This window comes from Gallus gallus, chromosome 1 (assembly GCF_016699485.2).
Source record: "Gallus gallus isolate bGalGal1 chromosome 1, bGalGal1.mat.broiler.GRCg7b, whole genome shotgun sequence".
NCBI classification, from domain to species: domain Eukaryota; kingdom Metazoa; phylum Chordata; class Aves; order Galliformes; family Phasianidae; genus Gallus; species Gallus gallus.
Genome location: NC_052532.1, coordinates 64,508,254 through 64,523,152, shown reverse-complemented (window position 1 = coordinate 64,523,152; position 14,899 = coordinate 64,508,254). Strand labels below are relative to the sequence as shown.

The 14,899-nt window shown below is 37.3% G+C and overlaps 1 protein-coding gene across 26 annotated transcripts in view; it reads right to left on the bottom strand.

Annotated features, from left to right (window-relative positions):
• The window catches only part of PLEKHA5 (pleckstrin homology domain containing A5), a 170,768-nt gene that overhangs the window by 56,797 nt on the left and 99,072 nt on the right, over nucleotides 1-14,899 (bottom strand). For 25 of the 26 annotated variants that reach the window (XM_025141874.3, XM_015291916.4, XM_040655828.2 and 22 more), the window contains 4 exons: nucleotides 14,158-14,241; nucleotides 12,844-12,964; nucleotides 6,157-6,261; nucleotides 2,758-2,830 (listed from right to left, as the gene is read on the bottom strand). In XM_025141874.3, coding sequence (XP_024997642.1) covers nucleotides 2,758-2,830; nucleotides 6,157-6,261; nucleotides 12,844-12,964; nucleotides 14,158-14,241 — 383 coding nt within the window. Of the gene's footprint in view, nucleotides 1-2,757; nucleotides 2,831-6,156; nucleotides 6,262-12,843; nucleotides 12,965-14,157; nucleotides 14,242-14,899 lie in introns of those variants that run through there. The other variant, XR_003071195.3, reaches the window with a different exon arrangement.

Genomic DNA, 14,899 nt, shown 5'->3' with positions numbered 1-14,899 from the left:
GCAATTCACATCCTGTATCTTAGGGAGATCATCTGATAAAGCTTCTCCTAGTTGAAGACACTGTCCACCACAAGTGTTATATATGTATGAAATTAAGACGAAAAACTGATATTTCAAGTTGTTTCAAGCACAGAAAATTAATGCTGTTACAATTAAAAGATTTACAGAAAAATATATGTAAACAGCACGAAGGGACTGTAGATTCAAATATGGATTTGAAAATCTTTTCCTGGTTCTCATCTACTCACCAAATTCTGAAAAGCTGCACCTTTCACTGAAGTTATTCATAAAGGAAACGCTCTATCCAGATATGCTAGCATTATATGAGATGTTAGATGTAAAAATTATGCTTAGATAGCTTTTTAACTGAGGAACTTAGTATAAAAACATTTTGATAAAAAGATAAAGATGAAATGCAAGTACGTTTACTTTCAGGTACTCAACTGTCTACTTATATTCATGTCTGAAACTACTCTCCTCCCTCCAAATATTTACTTGGCACACACAAAGGAATTTTGCTGTTTTCTTCCCTGCCAGAATGTGTGGCAAAGTTGGGGTTTTCCACTTTATTTGGACCACCTTTTGGGGGGAAATATTTTCTTCTGCTGTTAGATTACACTTGAACTTGTTTATTACTATGTCACACCCAATAGTGTCACATAAAAGCATTAAGCATTTTTGTTGCACTGAACAGCTATCTATCTGGAGAATTTTGGTCTTTGCTAAAATGTACTGCTACGTTACATTTCCGGATTTTTAAAATCTGTTTCCCATCAGAACAGCTTTTATCTACACGTTATACTGCACCAAACCCATCTTTACTTGTACGCTGTGCACAAATAATTCAAGGAAAACATAGCAGATCTGTTCAGTTCAAAGGTCTTTTATTTGTTGCAACAATAACCTGATATGAGAGCAAGAAGTCTCTTATCCTCCAGTGAAACAGAAAAACAACATTCTTTAAGCTCTGGAAAAGTACAATGAAATCATTTTTCATCTACAAATTAAATCTAAGCATTAGCTGCTAACGCTGTAACACAATTGTAAAACTTCAGTAAGATTTACTGACATAACGTAAAAAACCAACAAACCAGTAACTACAATCAGGCAACCAGAAATCTTGTTTGGAGTCTAGGAGCGCTCCCCCCCTTTCCATTTTGTCAATATCCGAGAGACAATTAATACAAGAACTTATAAGCACAGGGTCTGGAGTGTCTGTTCTTTTGTTTTAATATTCATAGCTGTTTCCAGTACTTTTAAGACTCACTATGCATCAGTTTAGTGAGTTTATAAGCTTTAACTGCTTTCTAGTAAGTGTGATAGCTAAAAGTTATCTTGTAAATAAGTTAGACTGCTTGTATTTCAGCTTATGTGGTACATTAGAACGTTGAAAAGGAAACAGATTATAGAGCCGCTTGGATTTACTCTATTTATTGTTGAGATTTTTTCAATCTTTGATTCGCAATACTTTAAGTCAATTTAATCTGTTCTCCACAAATGGCAAAGCAGCTCTTTCTTTAGAGCCTTTAGAAGAGAAAGCTTGGGGACTTGATTAAAATCAGAAAGCCCCATAAGAAAGCACAGAGTACTTAATGACCACTTGGTTAAATGCAGCATAATTGTAGCACAATTGATGCCTCCACGACTGAAATTACAGCTTAATTTTGACTCCACAACTGTTCATCTACCAACATATACTTTTTGGGTAAAGAAACAAAAAGCCTAATGATTATATTTCAGTAATTGAGAATTGGTTAACTAAAACAGTCACAAAGAATGAGCTTTTATATATCATGACCTATTAGTCTTGTTTAGCACAGAAACATGCTGCACTTAATGGAACAGCATTTTAATTTCATCAGTCACTGCTTTCAGGGTTATTAGCATCAACACTACTTACTACTAATTCAAAAGCCTCCTCATAAGCTGAAAATCTCTCTCACCCTCCACAAGGCTCCAGATGGTCTTTATTGTTTATTTTCCTCTATTTCGCCATGCTTTACACTCCTCTTTGCTCTCAGCCTCCTTTAAACTATTATCAGTGTACACCTAATTTCAGAACTGAATGCATTTCCATATGCACAAGTCCTATTTATTTATCCTCTCAGGAGCACTACAGTTAATAATCTGTAATGATGAAGAAACCAGTTTTCTAACATACATATGCTCAGACTCAAATTGTAACCAGCTAACTTTTTCCTGTAAAATACATTGATGTAGCTACATAAAGGTACTAATTGTTTTCTACTTTGTTCCAAACACAGTAGAGACTTCTACTCACGTGGAACTTGACAAAATTTCACTGTGTAAGTATTCATGAGCACTGATTAGATTCCCAAAGGGCATATATATCCTCCATATCATTCCAAAGGCAAAGTTTTGGCCCCTCTCCACTTTTCCTTTCATATCCCCATTTCAGTTAATTAATTTGCATGACAAATCAGATTTAACTTGGCATATTTACTTCCTGACAACAGAAGTAGTGAGAAAACTAAAACCCATAATGTGAACATATTAAAAAGGTGGCTGTGAATGGGTTTGCCCTTTGAGCATACCTGACAGGCAGGAAGCAATTATGTGAAATTGCTAATTAAGAAAGGAAAAGATAAAAGTAACAGGCCTGGATATTGGCAGCTATACAACTATTTGATCCATTAAGTCAAGTAGCAGCTTCTTTTTCCTATGCTTGAGTAGCATATTAAAATCTAGCTACTTGCAGTAGAATTGGCAGGCAAGCCTTTCCTGAATGGAACTCACCTCTGTAATAGAAGAGGCACAGATCTGAGAGCACAAACCACCGCTTCTTCCACAACTTCATTCCAGTACTATCCTGTATTAATAAAAGCAATCACATAAGTAAACAGTAAACAGTTCACAAAGCAAGCTGGGTACCACAGAACTGGAGTGGTGTGTAGTTCGTTGTCTTAGCTAAGTCTTATTTTAAGTATCTTTGACTTCTCACTGCAGAGCTGACATGGCAAATCATGACAATAACACCAGGGAGCCTGATGTTAACATAAGAGAATGGATGAAACGGAAGCCCATTATCTCAGAGTGCCAGAGACCACAGTCTACACTAAAGAGTAGATCTAAACTTTTATTTTATTTTAAAGTGCATAAGTAATTATAGTACTTAAAAAGCCATCCTTTGTTTTCTGAAACCATCTACTAAACTTCATCTTCTACTACTATTCATGTATCTAGAGCAAATTCCTTTCCAACAAAGTTTATTCCTAAAGCAATTTCATTTTCATTTATGTTTATAATCCATTTATACCACACAACTCAGAATGAAAGATTGTCACTACTGCAGTGTAAATAAGCTGAAGCACTGCAGCATGCACACACATCCTAGCAGAATTAGATTTAATAAATATGCTAATCTTCTCCAAGAAGAAAGGTACGTGTGAATTATCAATATTCTTCTAGTGAATAGGTTTTATGACAACCAAGAAGGATTCAATAATGAAATACAGAACTTTGCCTATACTCAAGAAATTGTTAGCATTATTTTTAGCCTCTTATTTCAAACTCTGCTCTGTTTTTGGGGTAGGAGAAGGAGATGAAGGATGGAAAAGAAAGGTTAAAGCAAGCATTAGCTATGCAGCATTATTCAGAAAAAAGTTAAAAAATAATCCTTTGCTACAAACATTTTCATAGATAGAATAACTAAATGTTTTATAGCTTCTTTCTTCTAAGGAGTCTGAAGTGATTTAACAAACACTAATGAACTCTGGAAGCACTGTCCATAGCAGTCAGCTCCTATTTCACAGCTGGGAAGGCAGACACAAAGCGGGCAGCCTAGCTTCCTCCCCTCCCTGACAAGGTCACTAACTCGGTAGCGGATTAGAACATGGGAACTCTGGCCCTAAGGACACTAGCCATAAAAATCAAGCTTATGATTTGAAAATTCCCAAACTTCTTCAGTATAAAGGATTACCTCAAGCCCTCAGATGGACTTGGTAAAGAAGCTGTTACACAGCAGCAGATTACTTCCATCACTCAGAAACACTGACAGGTCTCCGCGTGGACACATGCATAATTCTCCCAAAAATGACCCATTCCAGGAATGATCTTTCTACCTTCCTTACTCATAGCAGAAGAGTATACAAAATGAGTATGTGGTTCCCATATTTTGATTTTTTTTCCTACTTAAGAGTAAATCCCTTCTGTATCAGTAATTTACAAACTATTTTTCCCCTCATTATTATGATTATGTCATAATTAGTAGAAGAATTACACAAAATTGACATTATATTCAATGAGATAGCAAACCCATAGCACACACTGGATGAAACAAAACTGATTGTTCTCTGTGAATATATGAATATGCTAAGAAAGTGATTATATTACAAACAGAAGTCAGCACCGACTTTTACTGTAAGTTTTTGAGTCTGTGGATTTTTGAAGACAATATCTATTACTGAAACTCATGAGTAAATTATCTTTCAATTAACAACACAGAAACATATAGCAACCATTTCTTACAAAACACAGTCAAACACCTCAGCATTTAAACCATCCTACATAGAAATCCTGTCCAATGGTATGCATTTAGACAGTGCAGTGGACAGAATGCTGGCTGAAATGCTAGGCCCAGATGGCAGTCATCAGCAGCTGGTGAGGCCAGTTACTAGTGAGGTACCCCAGGAGTTAACACTGTGGCCAACACATTTTAACTTCTTCATTAACAACCTAGACACTGGAAAAGAGTGCACACGCAGCAAGTTTGCAGATGGTAAAACTGTGCAGAGTGGTTGATGTACCAGATGGTTTTGCTGCCATTCAAGTGGGACCTCAGCAGGCAGGAAAACTGGGCAGAGAAGAATCATGAAGTTCAACACCGGAAAATGCAAAGCCCTGCATTTGGTGAGGAATAACTCAAGGCACCATCACACACTGGGACTGATCAGCTGCAAATGAGCTCTGCAGAGATAGATGGCGGGGTCCTGGTGGACAACAAGCTGATCATGAGCCATGTGCACCCTTGTGGCAACGGAGGACAACAGCATCCTGGACAGCATCAGGAGTGCTGCCAGGAGGTACAGGGAGGACACTCTCTACTCAGCGGTTCTGAGGTTTATCTGCAGCACTGGGTCTAGAGATGTGGACATACTGGCATACAGCAAAGGGCCTCAAAGACCACTATGGGATTTAAGCATCCTTTGTGTGAAGAGAGGCTGAGAGACTGAAGCCTGTTTAGTCTAGAGAAAAGGCAGTTCAGAGGGAGTTTTATCAATACCTGATGGGTGAGTACAGAGAAAATGGAGCCAAAATCTTCCCAGTGGTGCCCAGTGACAGGACAAGAGGCACTGGGCACAGATTTAAAACCATGAAATTCCATCTGAGCAAAGCTTATTTATTTATTTAACTTACTATGAGAATGATTAAATGCTGGTACAGATTGCCCAGATAGGTTCTGCTTAGTCTCCATCTATGGAGATTAAAAACCTGTCTGGATACAGCTCCTGGAAACTGGCAATAACTGACCCTTCTTAAGCAGGGGAAGTTGCAGCAGATGATCAAGAGGACACTTCAACCTTAACATCTCTGTGATCTTAAACTATAGTTACTCTTTCTTCATTAAGAAATTACTACATTGAAATTGACTCTATAATAGTAACACAGAGCACAGAGGCCACAGGAGTATCTAAACACAGAAAAATCTACACCTAATGTATACTTACTACTAAAGAATTCTGCTACTATAAAATTTTCTATCTGTTTAGATAGAAATTTTTAAAACTGACTCATCAGCAGCATCCAGGAAGCTACCTGGGTCATTCTATTCTATAAGGGACAGTAAATGATGAAATATATTCAAAATTGTATATACAGTGTGCCTCGGTAGAGTTTAAATGCCAAGTTCTAAACAGGTTCTTAGTGGATTTAAAAAACATATACCAAATATGACTGAGTTGGTTTTGTTGTCTCTTGCAAGGCAAGAAAAATGCAAGTGATCTGGTACTGCTGACTAGAAAATCTACAGTAGGTTGGGTACGCTGCCACTAAATAGGAAAGATCAAATGCATCACATTAGTTTACTTCCAAATGATTGGCTTTTGTACATTATACAACTCACCGGAAAAAAAAAAAACAACACCACCACCCAACCAACAAAAAAACCCACTCCAAAGATAAGAAGGGGAATAATACCTGCTTGTAGAGCCAGCCACGTCTGACAACTGGTGCATTAGGATTTCTCTTTATTGAGTTTGATCTCTTTCCAAAGTTATGAACCTTCTTTGATGATCGTGATGTCTAAATTAAATTGAACAGGTTAAAGAAAACATCATATCAATATCTGTAGAAAAATCATAATGCATTTTCATGTTTTTTCTAAATCTTTTTCTTACACATCTCTCTGGAGGACTGCAGAACATAAACTGTATTCCTTTTATAGATACATAATCACAATGGTTCTGCTGGCTTCAGCATTTCCTTTTTTTTTTTTTTTTCCCTTTGCATAACATTTAAAGACAAAACCCAAGACATACTTACAGGTTTTAATTATTTATTAAAAGAAGAAAAAACAAATACCTATGTGATCTTCTTATCAGGCAGGTAGCAAATCTACCAAGGTGTAGTTTTAGTTCCTTCTAACAGAACTACTGCAACTACAAAAAATTACATCACCTGGACAAGAAAATTGTAATCTTTCCTGCTTGTAACAAGGACTTAATGAACGAAACATGATAAGATTTCAACAGGACATAATTTTCAAAGGCTTTTTCTTGAGTCTCCCACTTTCCTAAAGCACGCAGCAACTTTCTAAAATTCTTTCTTCTCCTTTAAGAACCTTCTCTCTATAAATCTCTTGGATGGCTTGAATATTCAGTATTTTACCTGCTTGCACTAAGGCCTACTTTGAGTCTTTTGTCCTGAATCTCCAGTGGTCACTTCTATAGTTGCTCACATCTTTTATATCCTTACAGCTATGCAATGATCACAGATGATTTCATCCTTCTTTTACTTGAGAAAACAAAACAAATCGGAAAAGGCATAAAGAAATGTGCAGTGATTGGCCAATTCGCATTTCATTCTTTTCAGTCTACATTTGGAAAGTTTGCTCTTCAACTAAATAAGCTGCACGTTTATTTTTTAATTTCCATATGATTGGTGCCTTAAAGACCCTGCAATGAGATACCGCTGAGCATCCCCATTTTGCAGAAGAAGGAAAGCCCACATAAGTTTTCTATGTTGTGTGCTTGGCTCTGCTCGAATCCCACTATTTTAATTTATACAGTATAACCCTGTGCTTCAGCTTCCCCATCGCTACTGCTGAGACTAATCATAAGGTTATGCAAAGTTCCTAAATGAGATGCTCAAATGGAAAAGCTGGACACACACTCAATTTTTGTTGAAAATTAGAGTATGAGGTTTCTCTACGAAAATTCAACATGCCTCAGCGAATTGCATGGTTGTTTATACATATGTTAGAGAATTCCATAGTGAGTTAAAAATCAAACTGAAAGCTGCAATTAAGAACAATGTGAAGCTTTTGTCAATGATGGCATTTACTGGAGGATACAGTATAGCTTAGTCTAAAAAAGAATGACATTACAAAAAGTGTGTGTGTTTGTCTGAAGCCTGCAACACAATGAAAGAAGGTCATTTTGTGTTTCTTTTTTTGAAGAATCAGGAGGGAATATAAGAACAACCAAAGTGCTTTTAATTTCCCTTGGAGACAGAAATTTGACTCGGCTCTGTTTGGAAAGCAAGAAAGAGTAAGCATTGAAGTCCTAATTCAAAATGAAAGTAAAATCTTTCATATTTTCATGTGGAAAATTCTACCAGTGCAAAATAGACCAAAGTTTTTAAGAACACAAGAGAAGTACAACATGCAGGTATAAAAAAGGAAAATACAGGGAACACCTAATAATTCAGAGCACATTATATAAAGTAAATCTACACCATAGAATCACAGCATATCCTGAGTTGGAAGGGACCCACAAGGATCAGTGAGTGCAATTCCTGGCTCCCAGGCTTGGGGCTGTGCCCGCTGTCCTGGGCAGCCTGTTCCATGTCCACTGCCCTCTGGTGCAGAACCTGTCTCTCTTACGTCCTTCTTGTGTTGTGGTGCCCAAACCTGCACTAAGAGCTCGAGATGAGGCCGCACAGCGCAGAGGAGAACAACACCTTCCCATGCCTGGTGTTGGTGCTGGATCTGATGCACCCCAGGGCACAGTTGGCCCTTTTGACTGACAGGGCACTCTGCTGACTCACGTCCAACTTGGCATCAGACAGAACCCCCAGATCCCTTTCTGTGGGGCTGCTCTCCTGCCTCTCATCTCCCAGTCTGTTTATACATCCATACAGACATCTAGGTTAACCTCTATGGCTACTATATTGCCATATTACACAAAAGCTGTGCCAAGATTTTCATCAGAAGTTATTTGTAATGCTCATAACTTCTCTAAAGTTCAGAAGCTCTTAAGAGAGTTTGAAACTTCCTATGCTTGTTACATGGCTAACACATTAAGGATGCTTCTGGAAACAAAAATCAGTCTTTCAAGTCTACTAGCAAATTCAGATAATTTAAATAGATTTCTCTTAGATAAGTCTGATAAGAAAAAAAAAAACAAAACAAATTGACTTTAGTTTCACTGAGTTCTGAGCAAAGACTTAATGGGTTAATTATACATCTTACCAACTGTGAATACAAATGTCCATTAACTAAATAGAGCATCACAATTAATTTCTAATTTTAGCAAATACGGAGAACACTTTTGGTGATTTGTGATTATTTTACCATATATTTCATAATGAGAATATCTGTATACAATTTCTAAGCCTCAAAGACAATGATTATTTTAGGATATTTAAACATTATAGGTGCTCATACAAACTAATTATCAGTTTTCAAACTTCTTAGGCCATCTCCTCCTCCCTTTACATCTGGCATCCCTGTCCATCTCATGTTCCCTTCACACACAAACCTGACATAATGAGAAACACACAAATAAAAGAAATTATCAGTAATGGAAGGATTAAAACACTGTACACAGAGGACATATTGCATAGCTCCAGCTTCTGGAGAAAGCCAAAAGAAAGAAGGCTAATGAATGACAGCTCTAACTACTGACCACTAGATGGAAGCTGTAGAAGGAAACAGAACAACAAACTTAGTCACATTTTGTATAATTAGATCAATTCTGAGGAACGATCCCCAGAACAGTGATATCTCAAATCAGAACCTACAGGACTCTGCACAATGCCAGTACTAAGAAAGAAGCCAGGAAATCCAATCAGTGATATTTACTCTTTCCCCAGCGTGAAGAAAACAAACACCAGAAAAGTCTTGAACTCTGGGCAACAGCTCATTCAGTAGCTGGGGCTGCATACTTAATGGCTGTTTCAGCTGCTATTCTCTGAATTTAGCTGCTGGTGGACACCGAATTTACATGATTCTTCTTCCCCAGCTTCAGAAATGCTAACTATACCTAAAAATGCTCTTCAACTGACATAAAAATGAGCAATGCTAAACTTATTTAACAACAAGGCTCGAGAAACTTCTGAATGTAAATGCAAAAGAAAGGGATACTAATTTTTTGTAGTTTTCAACTTCTGCTTAAAAAGATATTTCTAGCATTTAAGGCTTAAATTATCCTCCAAACCACAAGCCAACATAGTCCTGCCTTCTGTATTTTGCAGGCAATTTTGGTGCCTTTCAATATTGCAGCCTTCCATGAACTGAGTGGGTTTCTGCCTCACCACTTTAGCTTGGATTAGGAGGTTGCTCTTGAAAATAATCTCCCAACCATTCCCCCTTACTGTGCTTTAGTTTGCTTAGTAGAGCAAACTCTATTTATTTTGGATAACACTAAAATGTAAAATGCATAAGGACTAGCCTGAAGATAAACCACAAAAGCACAGTACAGCTGTTTGGTCTTAAGCTCCAGTACTGCCCTGCACGTCGCTCCTGTTTACTGTGCTATTTGCTAATGTGGATGCATCTCATGACTATTTCTGGTTAAACTGAATCCCAATCAGACATGCACTGATGTACTGAAACTAGTTATTTAAAGCTGGACTGCCTCGAGGACTCTGTGAAATACATATAAAGTGATATACATATAAACAATTTGACATATCCTAGCTGTAATAGAGACTTCATTCCACTTACGGTGAGAAAATTGTTAGCATGGTTCTGCAGATAACCAGGGCAAGGGAGATGAGCTGTGGAGAGGGGCTAGTAACATGCCTTACTTTATCTACATATGAAAAAACTGAGCCCCAAAATTCATTTCAGAGCATGGAACCATATTGGTCTAGGTAGTGATTTTAACACTTAAAAAAAGAAGACTTCACTTTAAAAGGAAAGGTAGAAATATATATGTCTCTAGCAGCCATTAAACCTGTGTAGATCTTTTCTACAGTCATGGGTCTGTTGGTTTCAAATTTAGAGACAGTTCAAGTCAACAAGGAAGAAAGTAGTACTTAAGAGACTACTCTGCCCAGGATTGTAGTGCAATCTTTGACTACCATGCTTTATCTAGTGGGAAAGAAAGAGCAGTAATAAGACTTTTATCTGAGATCGATTTCTGTCTCACCTCATTCAAACGTCTGAACAGCAACAGACTTCAGAAGTCTTTCTGCTATAAAACAGAAACTTATCCAAGCATCATGCCTACTCTGGATCAATAAACATTCATGAAAGGGAGCACATACTTCTACACCACTCAACTATCTGAAATTTTAGTTTTAGTATAAACTTGACCTCCATTCCTCATTATCTTCCAATATTTGGTCCAATCATGAGTTATCTTTGAAAATAGGAATACCTAAAAAAAGTAGGCATGGGCTGTTCTGTGACTTAATTCCTCACCAACATTTTACTCCTCCTAAAGCACAGCAATAGACAGAGCCACTATGTATTATATTCAAATGTTGATAAAATAGCTACGAATTTTACTCTGTACTGTTGGGAGAAGTGAAAAATAAAAACATAGAAGAAAATCAGTTGTTGCATCTAGATACAAACTGTAGGGAATTTCTATTTAGTCATCTTTAAAGGCAATTTAAACCATTAGCCTTAAAGAACCACCGGAAGTTGACTAAATGTTAGCTGTGGAACAGTTACAAATTATTTATATTCTGAAAGCAAAGCTTTTAAAATGGTGTTACAGTAATTCAGATAAGATTACATGTGAAAACTGATGCACAGTAATTGCACATACAGGCACACGAATCATTAATATTTTAAATGCATTTAACAAGTATAACAAATAGACAAGAGGAACGAAGAGTAGCACAGAAGTCTTTCTTCAAAAAAATAGGAGTTTCCAAAGGAAGGTGAAGTGTCATTAATCAAAGAATGGAAAGAAATTACAATAATTGGCCCGTAGCAATCTCGATTTCCATCTTGAACACAGTGAAACAAACAGGCCAGAGAGCATTTCAAACTATCCTTCTGAAAGGGGATTATGAAAATATGTTTGTAAAACATATGCTCCTAAACTGGAATTAGCTGCTTAGATTTAATCCAAAAGCACTTCCTAGCTGGTTCTGTTGTAACTCATTTTCTGTGTAACTATTATTACGATCTATAACACTGTTACAACTCTAACAGCTCTTTCTGCTTTTTAAGCTGGCTTTCCTGCATGGATGGAAACATGACTGTACAAAATTTGAGATTATGGGTTTGGTTTCTGTTTATAACTTATCTGCAGCTCCTCTTTTTTTTCCCCCCAGCAACAACAGATTAAAGCATAGTTTGAAAGCTAGAGGGTTCTTCTCATTAAATAACAGTTTTCTAATGTCTTAAAACATGAGAATCCTTGACTTACGTTTAAAACAACAACAGCAAAAAAGGTGTTTCAAAAATGCACTTCAAGAAATCCTATAGTGTTCCTTTTCTGACAAATGGAAAACAACTTATTTCAATCATTCAAAAAAAGAAATCTACTCAATTAAAAGCACATTCCATTATTTTCTCTTATAAAGTGGATTAATCTGCCAAAAAGCATTTCTCACCATTAAGGTTTTCCATAAATATAAAAATATATTATTTTTCCCCTTGTTGTAAATGATTGCTTGGTAGAAGATGTTATGGGGCTTGTGCCTGTCATCAGTGATCACAGCTGTGATGAAACTTAATGAAATTATTGATTTTGTAGCAAGTGCATTTTCCTTACATGAAAGCTCAGGGAAAAGAAAAAGAAAAAAAAGTGGAAAAAATGCACACAATAAGCTTGTTGGATAAAGCCAGTGAGGTTAAAATAGATATAATTGAACCCATCCTCTGGATAAGCATTTGGATATTGACCTTAACCTTTTGAGCAGCTGGTTAAATGGGGAAGGTGGGACACAAATTAAGGTAGTTAAGGAATCTCCAGGATTCCTCCGAGAAATTTTCTCAAAAACCAGGATTTCTGGTTCAATGTCAGCAAATCATGATACCTGCCCTTTTATTTTACCACAGTATCACCTTCCATGTCTTCAGTAACCACATCATTTACAATTAGAATTCTCTGTATTTTACCAAAAGAAATCTAGTCAATTGTGTATCTAGCAATTTCCATAACAATGTTTACAACCAGATGTCTGAGCAGTTACCCAAGATTGCTCATTCACACTTAATTGATTAGAAAGGTTAAATTCTGTAAACAACGTGTGTGCAAGTCAAATGATCTGAGGTATCTGATGAAATTTGCAACTTCTCTGATAATTTGTTTCAAACACCTCAGTTACGAAATTAAACATAATAGGAACCGAGTGCCCTAAAAAAGATAATACGCTTCATTTCTCTTTTTAAACGGAATACTAACATAACACTGCCTAGTACTTTGTGATATAACTGAATCATTTTAATTTTAACTTAATTTGGACATAGAGACTTACTCTGCCCACAGGGCTCATTGGATGAGCAGCATAATCTGATGTCAGATTATAGTTAGTTGCTTCACATATCATGCTTACAGGTCTCTCCTTCTTTTCTTCAGACGTCATTGCCGCAGCAGTCCTGAAAATAGAATATGTAATAGCACTAGAACATGCTGTGTATGCACACTGCTATTAAAAAGCACCCCCAGACGTAACCTAATACAAGCTGCGTCCTACTTTTTCAATTTGAAAGCAGTTCACACTTCATTGTAAAGTTACCTGCGCTGTGTTTTAATCTTAAATCTGTCACAGATGAATTTAAGATGTTTAAAATAGGATTTCTTTATTAGCTTATGCTGTTGGTGGGAATGAAAAACACTTTGATATAGAAATAGGAAGAAATGCTCTCCAAAGCCGCATATGGCTTTGCCTCACTTCACAGAATCATAGAATGGTTTGGGTTGGAAGAGACCTTAAAGCCCACCCTCAGTTTCAACCCCTCTACCACGGGCAGGGCTGCCATCCACCAGACCAAGTTGCCCAGGGCCCCACCCAACTTGGTCTCGAATGTCTCCACGGATGGGGTATTCACAAGCTTTTTGGGCAGCTGTTCCAGAGCCTCACCACCCTCTGAGTTAACGACCCAGTCTAAGTCTCTTCTCCTTCAGAATACACACATTTGCGCAATTTCACATACTGTAGTTCTGGCAGTTGCCACTCTCGTCACAGTGTAACAGGTGTTGCAGCAGTGGTGGTAAATAGGACACCCAACACCCAGCTACATATAGCATCTTAAAGTCAGGTATGACTATCATGCATATCATCTCACCTTTGCGTTTTGTTGTGTAAGCTATAAAATTAATGCAAAGATAGCAAATACATGCTATTACCCAATGATTCAGAAAATGCCTCTTCAGAAAAGATCAAGAAAATAACCAACAGAAGAAAAACTATCAGATAAAACAAGATAAATTAAACACGCTTGATTGTGCCTATAAGATTCAAAAATGGATTCCTTGTTGGAAGTCTACTGGATTACTACATAATAAATACATTGTTTGCTAACACTATAGAATATGTGAAGTGACAAATGGAAATCCACACAGTTAAACAGAATACATTTCTACAGTGTAACCAAGTTGGGTTATGGCTTTTAACTATAAACAAAAATATAGTATCAAGTATTTAATATTACTTTCAATTAATTTAAACAAATGAAATTATATACATGGTAATTTGACTTGGAAAAAAAAATAAACATCACAATTAGCAATCACAGAAGCTTATTTAAATGTTAGAAAGTTTTAAAACATGTATTTTGTAGTCACTTACTGTTCATTCACAACAAAAATACAGTTGTCCTGCGATGGCTGTCCCGTTACTGGATGTTTGCAGGTTACTTTTCGTTCATTATGACTGTAGAGGTGAGATAAGGAACAACTCTTAGGCACAAATTTTTTAGTTTTCCAACTCAGCTATATAAAGCCACTATATCAAGTATATCAAAGCAGTGAAAATGAAGTTACGCATTTAAAATCTTCAGATAATGCAGATTAATATTCAGCAATTGGAACAGAGCTATGTCACGCTCAAGGTCTGCTTTAGTTGATGTCTCTAACCCAACACACTGCTTCACAGCACCAAGGAACCTGTCGGCATAGGTCTTTGCCCTCACCGGTACACACCAAACCCGGCACAATATCTTGTTCTCCTGAGCTGCAGCTGTTGCTAGATCACAGCAGCTCCAAGAACATGAAAGAAACTGCAGAAATTCAACAGCTCTCAGCTGCTGCCACTCACGAAGGAAATGTTTTGACTTGAGCCATCCAGCCCAAGAGGGGACGGGAGCAAAGGGGAGAAGTGGTCCTCTGTAACTGCCTACAGGACATGCCAATTGGATGTCTCTTATATGCTGGTCCTGCTACAGACCGGGACTTTCCTATAAGTTTCAAGGCCTCGCAGCCTCAGCCATGTCATGAGCAAGCATGCATGAAAGTGCAGAGCTGCCAGCTGGCACAGCAACCAGCCTGGGACACCGTGAGAAGTCAAGGCCTGAAATGCAACAACCCATGGG